Below are 25,627 nucleotides of genomic sequence, written 5' to 3' on the forward strand. Positions count from 1 at the left end.
CCAATTTTGCTATATTAATTAAGGTCACCTAGGCGCATTTGCTTTTGAAACAGAAACCCTAATGTTATACTTTTACAAGTTGTTACAATTGTGATCCCCATATCTTTACATTTTTATCATCTGGGGGGCTGAAATTGTGATTTGCTATGAGAGTCCCATGTGCACTTTGAAAGTTTTAAGTCTCTATGACATACGGTTTAAAAGATATAAAGGTTTGTATACAGCAGGGGTAGGCAAACTCCGGCCTTTAGGCCAGATATGGCCTAGCCGGTATTTCATTCCAGCCTAACGCCCCCTGGCTGATCCGGCCTAATGCCGGCGGATCAGCCAGGGGGCATTAGGAACAACCGGAGCAACTGGAGCTCCCCTTGCAGTTGCTCCCCTATTTACCACAGCCAGGGTTGATACTTCCGCTGCCGTGGTAAATAAGGATAGCTCCCTGAGGATTAATCCCTCTCCTCCGCAATACATACGGAGGAGAAGAATTTCACTACAGGGGGCGTTCCCTGGTGCTGGGCAGAGCCATTGGGGCGGGTGTGGCCTAGTTTGCTCCTTCCCACCCCATGAATGGCCTAGTGACCATAAAACTTTGCCAACGCCTGGTATACAGTGAGTTGTAAGGCTGCAAAATGCAGATACACTCATATACTCAAGCGGATCCATTGTTACACAATGATTTTTTTTTTCAATAGAAAACTCCGCACAGCTAGAGAATGGGGGAGGGGCAGTCTGTGTCCTGATCTCATCATAGATGTGCTGTTCTCACCGCTCGGCTTTTATCTGCAATTGGAATCCTCTGAATGGGTGACAGCTGAGAACAGAGCAGCCTCTCCGTTGTCCAAGTGGGATTGGAGCTGCTGATAAGGTGGCAGGGCAGTCGGATGGGCTGCCCACCAAAAAGGGGCTGGGGGGAACTATGCTCTTCATATTTGCCTTACTCTGCTAGCTCAACTTACCAAGAAATTCATGTCTTTTACCATCGTGCTGCAGTCAATTTATTATATAATGATTTGTAAAAAGTTGTTTATGTTCTTTTCACAAAATGCACTCATTTTGAGCAGTCTCCATTTGGTTCTTGGTTATGTTTTTTTTATATCTTTTATTCATGTGTGTAGTGTAATCACTGATCAAGAGTCTTTTGGTTTAATCAACTGGCCAAAAAATGAAACAGAAATAATTCCGCTTTTTTATCTGTGGCATGATTTTGGCCAATAGATTACAAGCCTGCCCACCACGACAAGGTAGACTCTTTCAGGGCAGGACCTACACTAAACTACACTAAGCTAACCTACTCGATGCTTGTCATCGTTATTCTAGTGTTGGATGCATGCTGGTTGTAGGCCTCATCTAGTGACTAGGTGTGGGAGTGTGTATGCATGTGTGTTTTTATATATGTAGGTGTGTGTATGTTTATGTGTATATAAAATGTTTTTGTTTGTTAACGTGTGTACATATGTCAGTGTACGTGGGTGTGTGTGTGACCTACTTCAGGCTAATTTGTCTGTCAGTGTAGATCTCACTAGCGTATATATCCAACAGCTGGTGTATGTCTAGACGTCTGTCCGTCTAAGTGTAATTAGTGCATGTCTGTCAATGTATGGTTACTAGTTCATGAGTGTCTCTATTGTTTGTAGAGGTAAAAGACTCCTAATGTAAGGACAGATTTGTAATGGTTGCTGCTACTTCCTACCAGGTGATGGGTTTATTAAGAGTGTCTACTGACCAGTGATCTAAAGTAAGAAGTGAGCAGTTATGCTGCTATGTCTGGTGTCTCCCCTTATCCTGTAATCAGACACTTTTATAGGTTTGGGAGCTTTGTGGATAGAAATTGGGGCTTGTGTGCCCCTATCCTAACCATAAATAGTTTCCTAGAATACAGTTTGATAAAGGTAGGGGGCAAAAAGTGTGCAGCCCCCTTCCCCTGTGCAAAAGCACACAAACTAATAATTACCTTGCAAGCTCCAGCGTTTGTCAAAGATGAGATCCCAGGCAGACTGATCCAGCGCTGGTTGTCTCCAGTGCAAAAGAAATTCCTACCCAAAAATCCTTTGCTTATTCCCTATGAGAGTTAAATTAGCCCTAGAAATAAGGTGACAACACTCCTTTTTAACTAATTAAATAATGGTTACCTTTGTAGGATTCAGCATAGTTTAAATAAAATTCTGCAAAGATCAGTCCAGTCCAAGTCGTCCCCAGTTATAAATACTTACCCAATTCTCCTCCCCACCTGTCCTCATAGATCCTACTTAGATGGAGAGGATCAGATCACAGGATCGACGAAGTTTTTTTATCTTAATCCACATCCTGCTCAGATGAACAGGATCTGGTCAAAGAATATATGATAATGCTCTCCATCTTCATTCCTGGCAATGGTAAACCTTGGCCGTCATGTTATGATCTCTGCAGGAAGCTTGACTTCTTGGACTCTTGTCCATGGTCAGCAGGATAAAGACCTACATAGTTTACATATGTTTAGACAATATAGCCGTATATTCCCACATCCTGACCTCAGTGGTGTGGGGTTTGTGGGCGAAGAGCTAATTGGAATTTGGAAACCTCTTTAGGAACGGGAACTCCAGATGTTTACCCCCTCAGGAATATGTATAGGGGAATGTAGTGCCCCTTACACAGTTCCACAAAGAGTTAAATCATCCCTACAAATAAGGAGGCAACACTGATAAAATAATTTCCTTTCCAAGCTTGTGTCCCCCCCTCCTAGCCATAAAAAAGCAATGTAGACTTGCAATAGTAAAAAGGGGGCAAAAGGTGTGTAGCCAACTTTACCTTGGCAAAATCTGACACCGTCCTGTGCCCAACCTAAGGCCTTGTCCTCACATCCTGACCTTAGTGTTGTGAGGTCTGTGGGCGAATAGCTAATTGAATTTTGGAAGGGGAACACTAGATGTTTAGCCCCTCAGAAATGACTATAGGGGAATGTAGTGCCCCTTATACCATTCCTGGAAGAGTTCAATAAACCCTAGAAATAATGAGACAACACTAATGTTAACTGATAAAATAATTATTTTTGCGATGTTCCGGATGTTCACAATGATAGGATTGCCACTTGCCTGTGCAGGGTGCTGCCTTGTTTATTTTCTTGCCACTAGTGCAGCTGGCTGGCTAGCCAACTACATTACCTGAACACAGCAAAACTAGCCAGGCCAGCTGAGGAAAGCTGTCCCTGGCTGTCCCTGACAGGAGCTATGCTCAGCTGGACAAAGACCTACATAGTTCACATATGTTCAGGCAATATAGCCGTACCCCTTTCCTATCCACAAAATACATTTAACCTGGCCAAAATAATTAGAATAAATCAGTCAACAAATAGGCAGCAGTACATAACAATAATGTCTCTATTACTTTTTTTTTAAAGTAATATTTACCTTGGCAGGGTCCATGCTCATCTAACCTCACGGGTAGGTTGATTTTCAAATGAATACTTTGTAGATAGGAGATGGGGGCAGCAAGCTTGTGTGCCCCCCTCCTAGCCATAAAAGTCTGTGTGGACTTGCAATAATAATAATATTAAAATAAAATAAAATAAAATAAAATAATTACCTTTGCTAAGTCCAGCGATGTCCAAATAGACATTTGAGATCCTACGAAGATCGATCCAGCGCCTGTTGAGTTTCAATCTGCTGTAAAAACTACAAAGTTCACAACAAGCTGTGTCTGTTCAATGACCCTTGCAGAGACCCTTGTCCATGGAGTTATGACCTCTTCAGGGACGTTGATTTCTATGTCTTGTTGAAGTTCATCAACCCATATCATAACTCGACGCATACCATTAGTATCTTCACCCTGTGAAGGAATGAGTCGAGGAACAATCGCCCTGCAGATTGGACAGGTAGCCCTTTGCTCTATCCATGTCAGGATGCAGGTATTGTGGAATGCATGGGAGCAGCTTAGTTGACCAAAGGTCTCACCCATGTTAAACTCACCGAGGCAGATGCTGCAGGTTGGCTGCTGCTCCCTCTGCTGGTCACTGGCTGGTGGCATGTTCTCTGGCACTCGGTGGTTTTCAGGAACGACTGGCGAACGGCTTCTCTCCCTCTGTGAGTAGCCAGCGTTCCGACGTCTTCGTCGTGTAGATCTTTGAGACAGCTCTGCTTCTGGTGTTCCATTTTGAAGGGCAGCTCTGGATCGGGTCCTGTGAGCCACTGGGAAATATCGGCCTTCATCCTCATGTGATGGCATTTCATGAATGTTAGGCCGTGAATTTCCTCTGACATTTCGTCTTGGCATCCTGATGGTGTAAGATGCTCTTGTAGATGATTCAGGTGTAGAAAATTAAAGAGTATGTGAATGAGGTGTATGTGATGCAGTTGTAGGTGAATGAGATGTAGGTAATTGAAGTGTAGGTGAATGAGGTGTAGGTAATTGAGCTGTAGGTGAATGAGGTGTAGAGTAAGTCAGCAAAAAGCAAATAGAAATCTGCAATACGCACAAATTCTCAGTCAAATCGCTTTGGAGATGCTTCCAGAGAGGCTCCTCAGCAAGCAATGAAAAGCCACAGCTTCAGTGTATGTACACAAACTGTAGTCCATGACAACACACCTAACTGACCAATAGCCAGTCATCCCAATGGACATTTTTGAAAAATGGCAGTTATTGCCATGGAGCAGCCTGTCTGTCCAAGACCTTACAATCCGGTGATCATGTGTGCCCTCCTAGCCAATTGTATGCTACGATATCCCAGTTGGCAATGGCCATATCCAACATTGGGTTTTTTTGAAGTCACAAAGCTTTATTTAGAAGTGACATGACTATAGACTTTGTACAGTGCTGCATAATATGTTGGTGCTATATAAGTACTGTGTAATAACAATAATACTATTTAGGCAATAGACTTTGTCTAACCCCTCTCACCACCTCCCCCTGATAACAGGGACCAGGCAGGGATTAGGAAGGATAGTCAGCAGCATAATAAACGCAAACCGTATACTCTGTTTCAGTAGACACAACATAATGTGATATATCTGTCTCTATGGTGGTTTGTGTGTGGGGAGTGTGCCCTCTAGTGACCTCACCCTTCTACTGCACAGAACTATGTCCCCGCAAAGGATTTTGGGGTTTATAGTCACAGGTTTCTGGTTGGGTGGAAGTGATTCATCGCAGAATATTTCCTGATAGGAAGTTTGCCGGGGCATCGCTGTAGTTCGCTATTGGCGTTCGGCCGCTGACATACACAAAATAGAAGACTACATTTCCCAGAAGTCTTGGCGGTGTTGTGCGCAGGCGCAGTGTGGAGGTCGTTTCTGTCAGTGGAGAGAAAATTAGCTGGAGAGGTACTCCAAGGCCCTGTGTGAAAAAGTGCCTGTTTTTTCCTTCTTGTAATATCGGTCAGAATTGTGAACCATGTCCCGGCAAGCTAACAGAGGAACGGAGAGCAAGAAGATGGTGAGCGGGCTGATTATGGAGCTGGTGTTGTAGTGGGCAATACAGGCAGGCGTACTGAGCAGTCACTACAAGGAAGGCTTCTGTCACTGCTATGCCAGGGCCTCACACACATCTCCTGGTAGCCCTGGTGTATACTTTGTAAGAGAGTGTGTGACTATAGTGTGTGTGTGTGTGTGTGTATATATATATATATATATATATATATATATATATATATGTGTATATATATATATATATATATATATATGTATATATATATATATATATATATATATATATATATATATGTGGAAAGCAGGGGTAACATATACAGGTGAGCAGTATAGCCAGAATTAGGGTCAGGGACCATCCCCCTGGGCTGTGTGTTGCACCAATATTTACATTTTGTGAGTTCTGTCATTAGGAATCATGATATGGAAATATTAATGCCTTGCCATTATTTTGGGTATGTCACATCCACCTTTGTGGGATCTATGCTTTGTGCCTCCTAAGCAGACCTAGCGGAGGGTATTATTGTCCTGCTTGTCACCACAGGATAAGGATTGGAACATTATTCATGTAGGGAGCATTTGATTGGTTGCCACCAGCCGTGACTCCTGCAAAGAAGCAGGCATGGCAGGTGAGGTTTGCGTTGTAGTCCTTGACATGACGCAGACAACCCATCATGATTTCTGAGGACAAAATGTTGTCCCCCACACCCAGCAACAAAAGTGACACTTAGAAAGGAGGTCCTCCATCACCATCAGGTCATTTCTAGGGCTTGCAGAAAGGCAAAATGAAGCAACATATATCTTTTATATATTTTCATTTCATTTTAGGTATTGACTTTTTGAATCCTGCAGCTTTCTTTAAACAATTACCCATAATTCTGAAGATCCTCGTTCAGGATTCATGTTCTAGGGTGGCAGTGCTTTGCCCCTTCTTGTATCTCTTCTCCCTCTTAGTCACTCCGTCTATGGCTCTTACAAAGAGTCTACAAGGGGCCATACAGGCGCACACTATACTGACACGTTCCACTGTTGTCCATCATGTGTAGCAGTAAGCAATGGTGCTCAGCTTGGAACGTCTCCATCCATATTGACAGAACATTAAGGGCAGCTGGGCTGTGTTTGCGCTTGGCATGTTTCTGCACCAATATTCTGTCATGCTTTGTTGTATCTCACATTGCCATTTACAAGTGCTGTACTCTCTTTCGGCAGATAGTGGTCTCCGATATTAGACCTGTATCGCCTAACTGCGTTTTTTTTTTCCTTTTCTCCATCTGCCTACTTCACTCATTCTGTAGTATTGGTATTTGCCATTCATTTCACCTGCTGCATCTCTGCATCTCATGGTATGTTTCTGCAAACACTTTCATATAATAGTTTAACATATTTGTGATTGCATTGCATCAGTAATATTGATGCAGCTCCGTACCTCTGAATGCTATCAACAAACTTCCTGTGGTTTAGTGCCTTCACAATACTGTGGAAACCATGGTTAATGCTTATACAACCCGCAGCACCGGATTATGCCATTGATCCACCAATCCTTATGCCCATCACAATATGGCTGCGCTTTTGCGTTGGGTGTGAAAATCTTTATAGATGTGCAGTGTTCTCCCCAGAAATTTTTTTCAGCCGGGTGGTAGGAAGCTGAGCCGGGTGGTAAAAAAGGGGGTGTGGCAAAACACGGCAAATTTAGTGCTCCCAGTTGTTTATGCCATGGGTATCCAGTAACCTCTTATTGTTTCAGTGTTCTACCTTCTCCCAATTTATTGTTACAACTTTGTAATGCCTGTCCCGTCTGCCGGTGTGAATTCAGCCTAACTTCAGATGTGCTCCTGTGTCTATATTTAGTTAAAGTGAACTTTTGTTAAAACATTTTTTTTTCACTTGATTCTTTTACAAAATTAGCCCAGCAGGCCCATGCTGGCTCAGCTTCCACCTTTTCTCTAATGCTCACTTATACCTCCAATGCTGCCTTGCACTGCGCATGCATTAGATTGAACACTTTTTTTACATTATAAGAAATCCTCTGAAGGTGCATGCACACAAGGAGCAGTGCAGAGCCTTTTGGGATATGCAACACAAATAACCCAGGAGGCTGCGGATTTCCCCTTCGGTCTTTACCGAAATGGCAGTAAAGACTGAAGGGGAGAGGTCCTCTCCACAAAAGTGTAAAAACAAAAAACGCACATTTTTCCATACATAACAGAGAAAGTCACTCTTTAATATAATGTTAAAAATGTGGAGATGCTTTATTAGCATCATGCATGTGATATCAGATAGGGACAAGACAGACAGTGACCCCCTCTTATCACTGCCCATATTCTATATAAAAACAGTTTGTGACGTTTATCCGCAGTGTGTAATGTCATCGGCAGCGCAGTGTGATCGCTATGTGTGTGTAAAAGCTGCTTGTCATATTCTGCAGCCTAACAACTCGCTGTGTTCAAACCTTCAGATCTCCTAAACCATTGGTTGTAATAACTTGAAATTTTTAAGGTACACGTGGAGGCATAGGAAACTGAAACTGTAGGTGCAAGTGGTGGACACTTGTGGCTAAACCTTTTTAAAATGTAATTACTATGGCATTATGAGAACATAAATCTCTACCCAGCAAAATGTGCTGCGTGCTCTGTTACACATATCTGTCTGCATCTTCCCTCAATCCCCAATTTCTCCAGAATTAAGAGGTGCAGGGAAACAAAAATATAGGTGGAAGTGGGAGACACGTGTGGCTACCACCTTTCATCACCATGGCATCATTCCAACATTACAAAAAAAACTGTCCATCAAAATGCACTTCCTTGTTACACGACTGTAACCTTCCAGTACCTCAACCTCAATAAAATTTAGTGGGCAGAGTTCATTTTCTAATGATGCCAAAGTGATGACGTTTTAGGGAATGTTAGTCACAGATGTTCCCCACTTGTACCTATATTTTTGGTTTCTTACGTCTCCCCATTCCCCAATTGAAGTTCAGAATGTTAGATAAGTGGACAGGAATGTGTAACAGGGCAGGGAGGCCTAATTTGATGGGCAGAGTGATTTATGTTCTAATGATGCTGTAGTAATGAGATTGTAAGGGGAGAATGTGCCCGCCACTTGCACCTATATTTTCAGTTTTGTACCCCCACCCTCAGAGAAATTGGTGTACTTTTACATTTGTGACCCCCATATCTTGAAATTCTTTAAATCTGGGGGCCTGAAATTGTAATAGCTAGTATCTATGAGGGTCCCATGTACACCCTGAAAATTACAGGTCATTGTGACATACATATTAGGAGATATGGAGGTTTGTACACACAGAGCTGGGAGGATGCAGAATGGCATGCAGACTTTATACACACTGGATACATTTCACAGGCAGATTTTTTTTTAAAATAGAAATCCGAGCTTGTGCTATGAGATGGGGTCGGGGCTGCCTGTGTCTCCTTCACATGAAGGCTGAGCTGTGTGCTCACCTCTCATCCCAGCAGCAATCCTCTGAATGGATGACACAGAGCAGCCTCACTGAGATCCGTGCATCCGAGGATGAGAGCTGCCGAGGAGAACTGGGCGGGGTATTCAAATCAGCCGGGCGGAGCAACCGGCTAAAAACCTCTGGGGAGAACTATGGATGTGGCGGAGGGTTGTAGTGCCATCAGAATGGTTTATGTTTAATATCAATATACACGAAAGCCAGAATCTCTTCACCAGCTAGAAGATGCTTAAAGCTCAACCTTTATTTTCCTGATGAAATGGGTTAGAACTTCTGTCAGATTTTGAATAATGTCTCTTTTATGGATATTTGCACTCACTTCCTGTTTGTGCCCCACCACCCACACAGGAAGTCTCGCGGAGAGTGGAAAAAACAGCACTAATAAAATCTTGTCAGGTCCTAACTTTCCCAGCCGCTATAAAAGTTTTTTGTTGTCTGTAACTCATTAATTTTACTCACTTCTTGTTTTGTCTGAAACATTAGGAGAAATTTCCCAAATATCGACACAGACTGCAATTAAAAGTTGGCAGAAAATCTAACCTTTTAAAACTTCGGCTGGATTTGGGCTGTTAAGCATGTGCAATGTAAACTTTCTTCATAGCATTCCACAACAAACGTGTGTTGTGAATTCTACTTTTTTGCATGCATTTAAAGTTTTTTTCTTATCCCATGTTTGATGCATCTTCCACATACCTATATTGTGCATGTTAGGTGTTTTATTTTTAAAACCCGGAGGAACAGAAAGGCAAGGTTTTCATCCATGTTATACAGTCTTTGTTTGTTTTTATTTCTGGTAACGCAAATGGTTGTGAATGAGGTAAATGGATCAGACAGGCATTGCTGTCCTTCAGGTTTGGGCATCAGGATAACAGCTTCATTTCCTGGTGTTAATTTATTTCTTTTACTCTTTCTAGAACTCTGAGCTCTTCAATCTAACTTATGGAGCCCTTGTTGCACAACTTTGTAAGGACTATGAAAATGATGAAGATGTCAATAAGCAATTGGAGAAAATGTAAGTGTTTCAGTTTGATTTCTTGTAATTTTGTTGCTTTGTACTTCATTAGGTTGGCTGAATTACTTCCCAATTAGTGTTTCTGCTTTCAACATTTTGAGGGCTTTTTTAATTAAAAAAAAAAATCAACTTTAACTCAATTTTAGACCCAGTAATGTCATCTCAGACTTCTGTGCCATTCTTTGTAGTGCAGGCAGATTACCACTAGTGGGATGGTCTGTCAAAGAACAGAAGGCTGCACTTGATAAAGCACACGTGATGCTGAGCCGCCATGATGGAAAGTGCTCCAATCCAATGAATGGAAGGAGAGGGTCAGGGATGTTCAGAATGGGGAGGAAAAGGCAAGATTATGCTGGATGTCTTCCAGTCAAGACATGAAGCAGGCTCTATGTGAGTTGTTTCATCTGTACAACTGTGCAAGACTGGAGTTCAAATAATGTTTATGATATTACTAATCTATTTGTTGGTATACATTCTTGGCATTTATTTTCTTTTTCACATTTAAAAAAAAAGGTAAAGAGATTTACACAGAAACCAGTTTCTAACCAATTACTTTTTTGCATGAAGGCTTGACCTCTCTGTATTATTTTTCTGGTAGAACCATTTATTTGTTTGTTGTACAATAATGCACATTGCAGTCTATATTGCTATGATTTTTATCCTGTCTTTTGGAAAACCATTACTTAAAGGTTCACATCAGAAATTGCACTGCACTGCATATGTTGTTATACACTGGTCCTTAGTGTGGATTTTGTTTTTACATGCAAACTTTAACACAAACCTGTCAAAAGCAGACATTATATGAATATTAGGTTTCCCTATATAGCAGCTCCTATAATGTGAAATAATTTAGATGGATTGCTACAGCTCATGTCTTGTAACTAATGCAGGGACAACCCAAAATACAATGCCAAAAGGTTTCCCCTACTTACAAAAGTTGCGGCTTGACAGCGTTACCTGTGCCTGTTACCAATGCTTTGCCTGTTCTGGTGCAGAGAAAACCCATTTATGTAACTTTGCCAGCTTGGTGCCATTCATATTAACGTATGACAGGTGGTCTACTTGGGCCCAAAGACATGGCATAACTTTTGTTTTGTGCACTTGAAAAGTATTTAAAGAAGTAAACAAAAAAAAATCTATTTACCTTCAATCCCGTCCAAAGGTGTCTTCCATCGGGTCCGGGTATCCGTCTCCAAGTCGGCGCACCGGGTGCCGCCATCTTCGCATCTTTTTCCGGGTTCTTCTTCCTACATCACCCAACCCAGGCATTAGATTGAGTAATGTAGCTTGGAAAAATATTTGCAGATCTTGCTGCGCATGCGTGAGATCTGCAATTTTTTTCCCTTTTCATGAAAAGGCTTCTTCTGCACATGCCCAAGATGCTGGGGCATATGCAGAAGGAGCACCAAAGAGCCTTCCGGAATGCGTGACGTAGGTATCCCATGAGGCTTTGCGGTTCCGATCATTCTCAATCGCCTAGGCGATCGAGAATTAAGAGGCGGTGTGCACAAAAATGAGGTGTTGCACCTAAAAAAAAAATACAAACAGAATTTTTAAATTACATAAAAGGATTTAGGTTTGCTTTAACTAGTTTACACAAAAAAAAATTTAGGTTTAGGAAAAGATCACCCTCAGCAAAGCCTTTTTGTGGTTTTGTGTGAACCGTGGTCTGCAAGTAGAACTCATTTTATATAGTTATTTTATAGTGCAGCTCACTTAATTAGTATACTGGTATATAATCTTTTCTCCCCAAATGTTGTTTTGTTACAAGTGATCTGATAATGTGCTTGGTCAGAGAGATGATTTCTATTATTGGCTATGATAGGTAATTAGGTAAAAAGAATAGGTCTAGTGTATTGCCTATTGCATGCTGGTATTTACTAGTTTTGACATTTCTTTACACTTTCGGCTGTGAAAGGGTTCACGTTCAATTTGTTTAATGAAATGAAGCTGTTGAGCGCTCCAGTTTGGCATTTTCCAAATGGAATTACATCAGGTGCAGTGCTTTCCTATTGTACTAGTAGGTGTCTCATTCCCAGGAATCTGAAAAAAAAAGCAGATCAGATGTAACCACAGAAGTAACCACAGAAGCCTAAATGGAAGCATTGTTGTAACTCCCACAGAAGCTGTTAGAGCAGGTCAAGGCAGTGTAAATGATGTGTCTCCTTGTAAACTTGCCAAACTGAGATTAACTAAGCATTCTAAAATATCATTTAAACACTAGCTGCTGTCTAGTTTCTCTTCTAGAAAATGTTTAGACAAGTTTGCTATAAGCATTAATGTATTTTTCAGTATAGGTATTAGATACTAGACATTATTCCAGCTTCTTAATGTACAGGGCATCCCCGAATAAAGGATGTCATTCTTACTTTTACTTCAACTAGTATATTTAATCATTGTTTAGCTCTTGTAATTCATGAAATTATCTAATTGTGATATTCAACATTTCTATTGATGTTCACCTAATGTGCAGCCAGTTCACCCACCTTCCTTTTTCCATCATCCCAGAGTAGCTGGGACCTAGCCTGTACCATATGAGCAGAGGAGGGCCATGGGCATTGCGGAAGGAACCCTAAAAAATACCAAGTAGTGCAGAACAGTTCCAGGGTGCGGTCTGACAAGGGCAGATAGTGTCAAAAGGTATCAACATTGCAATTGTTCATGGTGTCTGTGCTCTGCCTTCCTTACTGAAATGTGTATCCTGCAGTAGAGTTTTCTTGTTGTATATTTCTATTCTTTTTTTTTCTTTTAGGGGATACAACATAGGCGTAAGGCTGATTGAAGATTTCTTAGCACGGTCAAATGTTGGAAGATGTCATGATTTTAGAGAAACAGCAGATGTCATTGCGAAGGTGATATATTTTAAGAAAGAAAAAACCTAAACCTAGTTTATCTTCCCTCTCTCCAAAACTGATATTTTTATTCTTTAAGAATGTAGGAAACATAATGTTGATCAAACTTCCTGGCAGACACATGAAACTGGAATACAGTCTAGGTGGACTTTACCTTTTAATTTTATTATTTCTTGGCCCTTTTGACAAATAAAAGAAACCAGATGGTTTTAATTCTGCTTACTAGCCAGCATTTTATATTTTAATTTGAAACACTTAAAATGGATACATAGAAAAAATTAAGACAAATATATTTATTTAAATATATATATATATATATATATATATATATATATATATTCATACAAATATGCAAATTGTTATTATTGCGTCTTATTGGTGTTGTTCTATAGCGCATACTGCATGTACCATCCAACGATCTTACATACCAGCCTGCATTATAGTATACCACAACTTTCATCAGAAATTGTCCACTTGCTTAACTGATAATTGTGGTTCAGGTACCTAGCAACTTCCTTTAGCGTCAACTAAGACAGCGTATAATATTGGTATTCACAGACTGATTTCTGTGTATAGTCCCATGCATATTTTATAAAAAGCTGGAATATATTGGAAACATGTGCTGACTTCACTTTGCAAGTCAGTATGACTGACCTTTTGAAGTACATGTGACCTCTGTAAGTGGCTGTCAGTTTCATGAACCGATTTTAGCTGACCAGCATGTGCCCTGCCATGTTTTTAAATCAGTTATTGCTTAAAGCTGTATGAATCATTATTAAGAAAGACATTCAGATTTGCTCACAGGGTCTCCTGTCTCAGATTTGTAACAAGGAATGCATCACATAAAACTGTAATAATAATTTTTTCCATGTGCTAATATTTCTGCCCCTCAGGTTCTTGTGAAAGTTGTTTGTGTAGCATTCTTTGCAGTACACGTGTCCTCCAAGGCTCCCCCTTATTTCTCCTTCAATGACTTCATGACATACTGCTATATCTCACTGCCAGATCGGCAGGGGTTTAGTCTGTTTTCCATCATGGGCCATGTAATTGTCTGCCAGGAACTCCGGCAGCTTTCTCAAAGATCAGAACATTTATTTACACTTGCGGCATTCTTCGTCTTCATTTTTTGCTGCTGTGTAGTTCCTTGTCAATGTCCGCATTAGATTTTTTGTTTCGTATTTTTACTCAATAATGCATACAAGGACTGACCTCTGCTCAAACATATGTTGTAAAGTACAGATCTGAATTGAGTCTCTCTACCTAATTCTTTGGACTGAATTTAACCCCTTACTGAATAAGCAAATCTGGTGGACAGACACTTCTCATGTTTTATGCATTACTTTTTAACCCTAGACTAAACTACAGCCTTTTAAGATGCTGCAACATTCCCTCCATGTCTCTAATTTTAGTGAGTCTATATACCTTTGATACAGCTGTTACTAAATATAACCACATTTACATATGAGCACTGACAGATACAATACTTTTGCACACTGATTATAGAACAAAGGTTAACTTGCCCAATAATACTTCCTGACAGCTTATTAAGGGTCTTGGTTCCACAACCGTTGCATTTTTTTTTTTTTTCTTTGTTCGTTCTTTGTTAGACCTGAAGGACTAGGTTATTGATTTGTGTCTGTATCACCACTGTCACACGCTCTTTGCCCTCATCCTTTTCTTGAGGACCTTTTTATGGATAAGTGAGGAAGCACATTTTCTCACTCCCCCATTTCCTTTCTTGGAGGAAAAGCTAAATTGTAATTGCTCAAGGAACCCCTAGCAACATTCAGGGGAACCCTGGTTGAGAAATCCTGAACTGGGCATAAAAAAATGCCTGTGCAAGCCTTTTTAAACACTTCTCATTCAACTCAATAGAGGCGGCAGTGGTGGCAAACCGTGCTTGGAGGATGCATTGAGGGTCCAGAAAATTTCATGGAAATGCTGCGGCCTTTCCGCCTGAAATGAGGAACCACTGAATTAGACCCATTTTGGTCCAAATTTAACTTTTTTTTTTTGTCTCAAGTCTGAACATAGCCTTTGGGAAGATGTACATTATTGTTATGATGTGTCTTATATATTGTTTTTTTTCTCTGTGTTGGTTCAGGTAGCATTTAAAATGTACCTGGGTATCACACCCACTATTACAAACTGGAGCCCGGCAGGTGATGAATTCTCCCTCATTTTGGAAAACAACCCTCTTGTAGACTTTGTTGAACTGCCAGATAACCATTCCACACTTATCTACTCCAGCATGCTGTGCGGAGTCTTACGAGGAGCTCTGGAAATGGTAAGTGTTTCCATTCATAATTTTCCATTTTTCAAAAATACAGTCATGCACTGCATAATTTTTAACACTTCCTAGTCCTAGGGCAATCAAAACCTTTGTGGCCAGACTAAAAGTACTTTATATGCAAGGATTTTCTCAACAATCAGGTTTACTATCTTTGCACAACAAAATGATCTTCACAATATTTCCTTCACAATAGTTCCTTTTATGTAAGACTACACAAGTCCTGCTTATCAAATAGCACAAGATTCTGAAACTTTGACATGTCTGGGTTCAGTCTCAACAGGAGGACATCAGAATCAGATGCTGCTTATCGTCTTCACTGACTTTCTATCCAAAAAAATGCATTCGTGAGGGAGCCAAATAAGCCTGGGGTCCAGGAAGCACAGGGGTTGGTGGGAAGTCAACACACACAACAGGCTGCAGCATTACTTGAAATCAAACCTGTGTTCCGCTGTAACACAGAGTGTTAACAATTAAAACCATCTGCAACCCCTTCCTAGTCTTCAGAGTGTTCCTTAGAGGGTGCTGCAGTTTTCAACATAAAATCCAAATGTCTCCTGATGCATTTTTTCTTTTGCAGAAGGGACAGGCAATGTCACTTCTGCAATAAATCATACTAGGCACATACGTTTAATTTAGTGTAGAAGCTCATTACCTGTTGCTTTGAAGAAAGGATATGCCATCTTTCAATTTTTTAAATCTTGAGTGTTCAGTTCCACTGTAAGGTATAGTGGATGATGGGTGCAGGGTGAGACATTAAGTCAGTCAAGACTTTGTCACCACCCTTTGAATAACAAAACAAGTTACATAACTCGCTGTGATTGAAATAGGCCTTTTATTTTCATCCATCTCCAAAAGTGCCAGGATTTTAATTTCTCTCTGCTTTCCTAATGGACCCAGTTACTCACCCTTCCTTCAGGCAAGACTCATGCTTTGACCAGGAAAGCCTCATGCCATCCACATCTTTGCAGAAAAATAGGGTGCTTCCAGAGCCTTTGCTTTTTTCAGGAAGGTGGACAGCTGGGTCTTGATGGAATTCAGAGCCTCTGAGGTAGCTGGAGGAGATCTTTTCTAGCTTGGGGTGGGAGTCAAAAGAAGTGAAGAAAGCCAGCCCGTCTGTACGTTTATTTAGTATGTTTATCCGGTGGGGGTTGGTGACAGGGTCACTTTAAATTATTAGCTGGGCATTTACACTTAAGTTACATCTCCCACTTTTACCTTCTTTCTGTATTTTCTCACAGAAGTGCCAAGATTTTCAGTAAGCACGTATGTACAATTTCTCTTTCAGGTACAGATGGCGGTTGATGTAAAGTTTGCTCAGGACACATTAAAAGGTGACACTGTTACAGAAATTCGAATGAAGTTTATCCGAAGGATTGAGGACAATTTACCTGCAGGAGAGGAATGAATGCAGGAACTCTCTCTCAATTGGCTTTGTTGCTCTCTAAGGGAAAGCATTATTTGCAGCCAACTTTCTGATGTTTCTTCTGTTCATATAATTTTGACACAAAAGTCTTAGACCAACATACTTGATTCTCTACAAATGTAAAAAAAAAAAAAAACAGAAAACGTTTTTTCTATAATTCCATGTGACATTTTGACATTCTTTTACCATGTTTCTGAAGACATATATGAAGTATGTGATTCCTTAGCAGATTGCTGCAGCATGTCTGCAGTGTATATACTTTCTATGGCTAACAGTGACCATGTACAGCTTTGATGGTGCTGTGTGGGCTGTACCTCTAGGGATTCCCTACAAAGTAATAAAGGGTAATTCCAGCTGTGATAGGCTTCTAATATATCACATAGGAATTTACAGCTTGTGAAAGAATGGTGTGACAGTACAATTCCACATTTCTCATTGAGAAAATAAAGGGGTAACCTAATTGCACATTTGCTGCATCCACTTATCACATCATAGAGGGTTCAGGAAACTGCAAATGGCTCACCTACAATCTTTTTCTTTTTGATAAAACATATGTCTGGCAGTTACTGTCCTAACTCTTAAGAGAAAGAAAAACATATTCTAATGAACAATCCACCTTAAATTTAACCCAATCATCCCTTCCCCCTAAGTAAGTCAATATCCTTTGCTCATGTTGAGGCCAAAGTCCTCACTATAGCTGGAAATTGAGAGAGTGTTTTGTGCCACTGAATGTCACATCTGGTGAAGACCTTTTTACCTCAATCAACTTTTAGAGTTGTATTGATGTTTTGTGGGGAAAATTGATTGAGATAGAAAAGTAGGCAGAGGCAGGCTCCACTCCCATAGGCTAGGATGATAACATGCATGTTGATATTCCTTAATACATTGGGACTCCAGCTCCACCAGTTGCCTGCTCATGGAGAATGGGATGCAGCGATCATTTGATCAAAACTGAAATGGTTGCCTCACTGCTTTTTTTCACATGACTTTTCAGAGGTTTGGTTATGGACCTGCAGAATGAGGGCACAAGTAGATGTCTTCACTGAAATATGTTGTATAATTGCAACATTGCTCTGAAGCACATGCATTGCACATTGCACAGTAATATGCTACAGTGTGGTGCACCGTGTAGGGGGAAAAATATTTCTGTCCATGTTTTGGTCCATTCCTGTGTGTTGTTAGACCATTATTAATATATAGGCAGGCTTAAGGTGACATCTGTTTTAACACAATGTACAAGAACAGGTAAGTGTGAAAATAGTTATGTGAGCCAGTGAATTCCCAATGCATGATTGTAACACGTGCTGTGCCTGCAGTTTAGCTTAGAGGAGCCATTTGATATTTTTGTGAACTATTATGAACTAGCTAAACTCCTATATGCCCCAGATAAAGTCACAGCAAAAATCTAGAAATGTAAAGCAGGAACAGCAGTGTCACAGTGTTTGATTTCAGAGTTACGCACCCTATAGCAAAATGAGCCAGTGGTCTCCCTTTATTTTCATGCATCTCAGGATTCATTTGAAGGTTCAAGTGTCTGGGAAGATCCCACATGGCTGTAAGAGTTCATAATAACAAATTGGCATTATGTTATTGTAGCGACAACATGGCACACTTTAGTTGCCTTTTCACTTTTACATATACAGTGGTATAAAGCTAATATTGACTTTAAAGCCCCAATTGGTGTCAGGCTAGGATATGATGGGGTTTTACGGAATAGGAGCAGGTGAAAAATGTATCTGTGTAGTTCTTCAACTGATTTATATACTGAAAGCATCGTTACGGCGTTATTCTTCTATTGTTTCGTCATTTTGAGTTTTACATAGTTATTTGTCTAGTATATTTGGAATAAATAATTAAAAACCTGTGTTTGTTATCATTGTATTTTTTTTCCACACTTCTATTGGACCTAATCAGTACAGCCTTATATTTACATTCGGCATGTATTAAAAAACATTTAGGAAAGTTCCAAATGTTCCAATTGTCAGATTATGGGCGCCCTCTGGTGGCCAGCCAGGTGACAGAATAAGGATAGTTGTTTAGGGAGTGTGACTGTCAAAGCCTTCAGTCCTCTGTTCAGCAGAAGTTGTATGCTGAGTTCAGATGCTAAATAATAAAGCAACAAGCAAATTTAAAAAAAATCAAAAACATTTTACATTTTTATGCAAAGCTTATGTTTTTTAGTACTAAACCTGGGAAGAATTTTAAGTATTGAGTTGTATGCATTTCTACTTAGCTGGTTTTTGGATGTTTTACAAGTTATTCCTTACTGATAAAAGCCTGTTGTACAGAGTTTAAACGCTTAAACTCGGATATACACCCAAACTCGGTCAAAGTATTGACTCATCCCCTTTCTCTGCTGTCTTCATGCAGGACTTTATGGATAATTTGAGGGCCTATAAGCAGACTCTCCCTTCAGAAAACCCAAAATGCTCTGTGAATTCTGATTAATGGAAACACCTTATTGTAATAATTACTTGTAAGTAAACACTTTTAAATAAGTTATAGGGCATCCTTTAGAAAATAGATTTACTTAGGTGTGCTCTACTTTAAAGTGGAACTAAACCAAAAATGAAAAAAAATCCCACAGATCCCTTCATCACGCTGGACCTGTCCTGTGCCGTCTTGGAATTCTTCGTCCCGGCGAAAGTGCCGGGAGATCAAGACAGGAGAGGCATTTAAGTACGTTATTTTTATATCCTTTTATATAAAGGTAAAACATTGAGTTTATGTCCGCTTTTATGAATCTTAGAAATGACTTACCATTATCTTTTTTGCGTTAAATAATGGAGCTTCATGCTGCAGAGAAGTACCATTACTCTGTGTGCAAACAACAATCTCTGCAGCTGAGATCCAGCACTCTCTTTGAGTCAGAACTATAACTCTGTAGTCAGCAACCCTTTATGTAGAGCCAGGGCTTCTCTGGTTGCAGAGTTTTAGCTTTGACCTTGGGGTAGCCTTTGGCAAGAGCCAGGCTTTTCTACTGTGGCTCCTTTATAAAGAAAATAACTCCAAGGCTTTAGGCATCTTTTTGTTTTGATGCTTCTGGAAGGTATTGAGCTGATATCAATGGTTATATGGAAGGGCAAACAGGTTTAGAATGCAGCAGTAGGGATCAGCGAGAAGGACTCTGAATTTCCTTGAACTTCCGAAGGGTCCGTGAAATTTCGGCACACCGATTTCGCGAATTCCATTAAAGTCAAAAGGCCAACATTAATAGTAAATCCCCTATAAATGTTAGAACCACCAAATTTGGTTCACAAACAAGAGAAAAATACAAAAAGTTCCAAAAGACCTTGTGGTTTTCCAGAAAATAGCAGGTAAAGTGACAGTAGGCAAATAGGATTTTTGCGTGATGGACAAGCGTACAGAAGGCAGCATAAACATTGGGACATTGAGCTACGTGTGAACTCAACCCAATAGCAGCAGTCTTTGCCGTCAAAACAGCAGGAGACCTAGTTGCTAGCTGGCATCATGACCTGGATGACGTGTTAGGAATGCCACCCATAAGTTGTGAGACGGAGTGTGGGTCAGCGACAGCAGTAGCAGTGTGTGGCTATTGCCAGGGAGACTGCATTGGTAAGTGTCATGGAGAGCTGGGTGTAGTGCATCATTAATGCTAGAAGTGTGTAATACAATTTTATTTAACGGAGTTCTGACAGGCGGCGACAACAGCAGCAGGAGGAGGTGGTGAGCCCTGAGAAGGAGCGTGGACCGCATTGGTAACTGGCATCTATAGCTGGGTATAGTGCATCGTCAATGCCACTCAGAAGTGTGTAATACAATTTAAGTGAATGGAGTACTGACAGGTGGCAGCAGCAGCAGGTGGTAGGCCCTGATACGGTGCGTGGACTGCATTGGTAACTGGCATCTAGAGCTGGGTGTAGTGCATCGTCAATGCCACACAGAAGTGTGTAATACAATTTTAGTGAATGGAGTACTGAAAGGTGGCAGCAACAGCAGGAGCAGGGGGCAGTGGGCCCTGAGAAGAAGTGGGGACCACATTGGTAACTGGCATCTAGAGCTGGGTGCAAGTGCATCATCAATGCCACACAGAAGTGTGTAATACAATTTTAGTGAATGGAGTACCGACAGGCGGCAGCAGTAGCAGAAGGCGGTGGACCCTGGGACGGAGCGTGGACTGCATTGGTAACTGGCATCTAGAGCTGGGTGTAGTGCATATTTAATGCCACACAGTAGTGTGTAATACAATTTTAGTGAATGGAGTACTGACAGGCAGCAACAACAGCAGGAGGAGAAGGCAGTGGGCTCTGAGAAGGAGCGAGGACCGCATTGGTAACTGGCATCTAGAGCTGGGTGTAGTGCATCGTCAATGCCACCCAGAAGTGTGTAATACAAATTAAGTGAATGGAGTATTGACAGGTGGCAGCAGCAGCAGGAGGTGGTAGGTCCTGATAAGGTGCGTGGACCACATTGGTAACTGGCATCTAGAGCTGGGTGTAGTGCATCGTCAATGCCACCCAGAAGTGTGTAATACAATTTTAGTGAATGGAGTAAGTGTGTAATACAATTTTAGTGAATGGGATACTGACAGGCAGCAGCAGAAGGAGGAGGCGGTGGGGCCTGAGAAGGAGCGGGCACCGCAATGGTAACTGCCATCTAGAGCTGGGTGTAGTGCATTGTCAATGCCACCCAGAAGTGTGTAATATAAATATCTGAAATTTGTGGTTAAGCCTAGGAGGGCCAGACCAAGATGTTTTGTGCGCCAGCACTGTTGCTGTGGTCCGTGGTGCCGGAAGCGATAGGAAGGTAGACGATATTGCTAGTTTGCATCATGACGTGGATGACATAAATGCCAACCCTCAATCTTACAATACTTAGATAAAAAAATGGGCAAAGGCAATGGTATCAGTCTGGCAGTACTGTAGGGGTTTTCATCTGCTGCTTGTTGGCCTCCCTGAAGCAGCAGACGTTTAAAGTATATTGCTAGCTGGCACAATGGCAAGCATGACATTGGCGATGAATGCCACCCCTGTACGTTGCGATAACTAGCAGAAAAATTGTGGACACACATATGAAAGGGGTTCCCTGGGCTCATCCTCCTCCTGTCCTCCTCAGTAGGCGCCAAAACATCTTCCTCCTCATCACCCACCTCCTCTTAAAGCTGCAGCAGTTCCTGTTGCTCCATCGCCGGCACAATGCCTGGGGTGTGACAGCACAAATTCAGGTTGGATGGGTCCAGCAGCCCCAACATGGTCTCCCTCATAATCATCATCCTAATCATCTTCCTCCTCCTCTTGGAACTCCTAATGCTAGCCAGTGTCCCTTCTTTCGCCTCCAGATGCTGGCTGTGTGCTATGGAGTGTAATGTCACCCTCATTCTCCTCCCCGCTTTCTTCCCCTCCTCTTCCATCACCACTTTCCATCAGGGTATTATCAAGCAGAAAGATGATGGGTATGACGTCGTTCCAGCCAGACCACTCCCCACTCACAATGTTTGTGGCCTGCCCAAAGGGGGGCCTGTACCTTGTACAGCATCTCCATTCACAGCCACTGGTCACTGGTAAAATAGCGGCAGTATTTTACAGTAGCACAGAAATTTCAGTGTACCAGTCTTCTTTGGTAAATAGGAACAGGTATCAAACACTAAAATATCTTTATTTAATTTACAGTAGCACAGAAATTTCACTGTACCATACATTCTTCTTTGGTAAATAGGAACAGGTACCAAACACTAAAATATCTTTTTTTTTTTTACAGTAGCAAAAAAATTTAATTGTACCAGTCTTCTTTGGCAAATAGGAACAGGTATCAAACACTAAAACATCTGTATTTATTTACAGTAGCACAGAAATTTCACTGTACCAAACAGTCTTCTTTGGTAAATAGGAATAGGTATCAAACAATAAAATAACTGTATTTATTTTCCAGTAGCACAGACCAAACGGTCTTCTTTGGTAAATCAGGACAGGTATCAAACACTAAAATATCTGTATTAATTTTACAGTAGCACAGAAATTTAACTGTGCAAAACGGTCTTCTTTGGTAAATAGGAACTGCAATTGATTTTAATTAGCTTTAGTGAATGTACAGTGTGAAAAAAAGATGAAAAACAGTGTCTTCACTAACACACAATATAGATTACACAAAATGTGCTGACGGCTGACAATTTAAGAAAAATGACTAGCTATGTGTGGCACTACAAGTAGCAGCAACCACAATTGTACTTTCAGTGCATGTGGAGTCAGTGAACAGCACCTATGAGTGTAATACACACAATATAACTTGCACTAAATGTGCTGACTGCTGACAATTTAACAAAACTGACTAGCTAGTAGCTCATGTAAAAGTAAATGCCCTAAAAAACACTGAACTATGCAGCTAACAATGAACTAAGAGGCTGAATCAGAAGGCCGTTCTCGCTTACATGTTCGGTAAGCGAGAAAGGCCTGATTCACCAGGAGATCAAATTTAGAAATCTTGCTTGCTCATCCCTATGTAGCAGATGGCAATCCTCAGCTTTCTGGCTTAGTTAGATCACTCTATCATGACCAGTTCTCTTTAGGTTTAGGTTTATGAAACGGTTTACAAGAATGTGTATCGGCACCAAACCATGTAGCCGTGCAGTTCATTAGTTTCTGCCAATGCTAATTCGCCCAAAACCACACCAATTTAAAGTTGGATACCAATATTTTCATGTCACCAAATGCATAAAGGGAGAAAATGTAATTTGAAAATAAGGAGCTATTAAAATTACAAAATATTTCTAGGTAACACTTTAAATACCTAAAGATAAAAATTGTCCATTATGCAATAAACAACTTCAGGTTTTCCTACAGTACTCATTGTCAGCCCTAAAATTTCATTAAATGTACTTTTTTTTGGAACTAGCTTTGTAATGACCAGCATCATTAACCCACTGGAATAACAGTCCTTTTTTAGAATAGTACGAATTGTGTAACTACAAATGCACACAATTTAGGGGCTGCACCATAACTCAGCTTAAAAATTAAAATTGCACATTAACGTGGAACTAAGTCATCACTGATCAAACAAATTTGGCAATAAAATAAGCTTACCTGTCTGATCTCAATCTTTTATTCAAACTCAACTGTCTTCATCATGGGTACCACTATTTTGTTTCACGGTTCTTCCAGGAGTCAGAACTTCAGCCATCTTGATTGGCCAGGGCGGGATAATGTAACACTTAAACGTATGCGGGAGTTTACCTAGTCTTAAACTAGGGGGCTGTGAAAAGATTGTAAAACAGGCCGGTAAGCATATTTTATTGCAGAAGTGGCATTGCCTGCCAACAATTTTTGTATGTGGAACTATAGTTTCGCTTAAGTGCTTTGCAAATGCGCTTTTTGATGTGCCGGATTCAGCAGGATGAAGCAGGTGCATAACAACACAACTGGATTACTGTGTGCAAAACCCAAGGGGTGAAAGCAGCTTCCCTACAATTTCCCCTCAGGCTCCATTGAGCAGAGAAAGCTTTGTGAATGGAAGAGAGCAGGACATATGAGCGAGCTTTCCCATCTCTTATAAAGGGAAGAGAACTCCAGGGTGTTTTGCTTGATGCACACTGTAGCCTTGCATTTATGAATAGGATGGATTAGAGCCCCTGTCTGCAATAGGTTCTAAATAGCTTGTAAATACAAGAGCACCAAGCTCCCAGTTCTCAAAGCAGCACATTTGCAGTTTCCTAAAACATCCTATCACTATCTTTTGTTAGAATATCAACATATACAAAGTAACTTAATATTAAACGTATTGGTCAAATGTGATCCAGACACAAAGAGTACATTCAAATTATAAGAATGTCCATGCGTTTAATGTTAGAAATGTTCTACAATACACTTTAGTAACAGAACTGAACAAAAAAAAGGCCGAGAAATGAAAGTATCGGAAGCTTGGCATGGGTTCTGGTACAAGCAACCAGAAATATAACATAGACCAGTTTGTACAGACAGCTATAATTTGTGATTAAATACTTCTTACCATCAGGGAGCATTGAGTGAGGAAGTTAGACTATGCTAAACATTTGTAAGAATAATTTCCTTTTTGTTTCCAAAATTCTTGGAAATGTACTATTAGTTTATGGGACTTTACCCCACAATATATTCACACTTTCCTGGCAGCCTTCCCCATATTAATTTACACATACCGTAATTAGCTCGAGCCTCCTATTCTCCTTCTGGAAGCAGCCAAACCTCTTCCTGAAATACATTGGATACATGGCCAAAATATTAGTATTCCTGCAGGATATAAAAAAAGATCATTTGTCCTCTAGAGGAATGGGCAACCAACAATGTGCCTATGTGAGCCTTGTAGCGAGGTGTAATTAGATAACAATATTTTCCTTGACACTGTGTAAAATGTACTCAGTATGGAACAAAGCCAACATGAAAACATAGGACCTACAGTATTCAAATTAATTCAATCAGTTTCTGATCGGAAGCATGCAGCTAAAGTGACAGGGAGCTTTGGCAGTTACATAAACAGCTAATACAAAAAGCCGGTGTGGCAGTCAGCTTTTAAAAAAACTTGAACTTTAAGCCTCAATGTAAAAGACTCCCCGATGTTTGTTTACTTTGTTTGTAACTCAAAATTTGGAAGATTGTATCTTAAATTCTTACTTTACCCTTATTCTTTAGATGTCAAATAAATGTATTGGTATTTACTGTAATAAGCTATTTATTCCGAGCCCACTGTACTTGTAGACTGAGGAGCATTTAAACATCATTATACTACTATTGCCTAGGAAGAAGAGAATGGATCTATGACATCACTGAACTACCCAACAAACTCTTTGTATTGGGGTTAAAAAAACAAAATGATGAGAAACAGGGGAGATTTCCAAGTTGTTATGATAACACTTAAGCTATCTTTTACAATATAGTTAATAAAAACAATCACCAGTGTATCACTGTTTCATACAACATTACCCATATTTATGAATATGTTAATTCAAATGAACTAAATAGATTGGATCGATGGGTAAAAGATGACTGATTGGATTCAGTAAATTTGTGTTAGGAGATGCTGGTGTGGGGTCAGCAAACCTCAGTATCTCTTCTCATTTATCCTGTCCAATGGTGACACTTGCAGCAGCAAAGAAAATGGCAGCATCTTCTGCTTCCCTTTAGCCGTGCAGCTTGAAATGTACTTTCTTGGCATCCCCAGCACACACTCTGAGGCTCTGCACAGCTGAAGGGGATTTC

General features: G+C 40.6%; 1 protein-coding gene across 1 annotated transcript; it reads left to right on the forward strand.

The window, feature by feature from the left end:
* The first annotated feature begins 5,239 nt into the window (after positions 1-5,239).
* On the forward strand, positions 5,240-18,309 carry TRAPPC3 (trafficking protein particle complex subunit 3). Its single transcript, XM_072419930.1, has 5 exons — positions 5,240-5,400; positions 9,780-9,877; positions 12,630-12,729; positions 14,834-15,016; positions 16,308-18,309. Exons 1-5 carry the CDS (start codon positions 5,359-5,361, stop codon positions 16,425-16,427), a joined length of 543 nt encoding a protein of 180 aa, XP_072276031.1. The 5' UTR covers positions 5,240-5,358; the 3' UTR covers positions 16,428-18,309.
* Positions 18,310-25,627: the final 7,318 nt, after the last annotated feature.

This window comes from Pyxicephalus adspersus, chromosome 1 (assembly GCF_032062135.1).
Source record: "Pyxicephalus adspersus chromosome 1, UCB_Pads_2.0, whole genome shotgun sequence".
Lineage (NCBI taxonomy): Eukaryota > Metazoa > Chordata > Amphibia > Anura > Pyxicephalidae > Pyxicephalus > Pyxicephalus adspersus.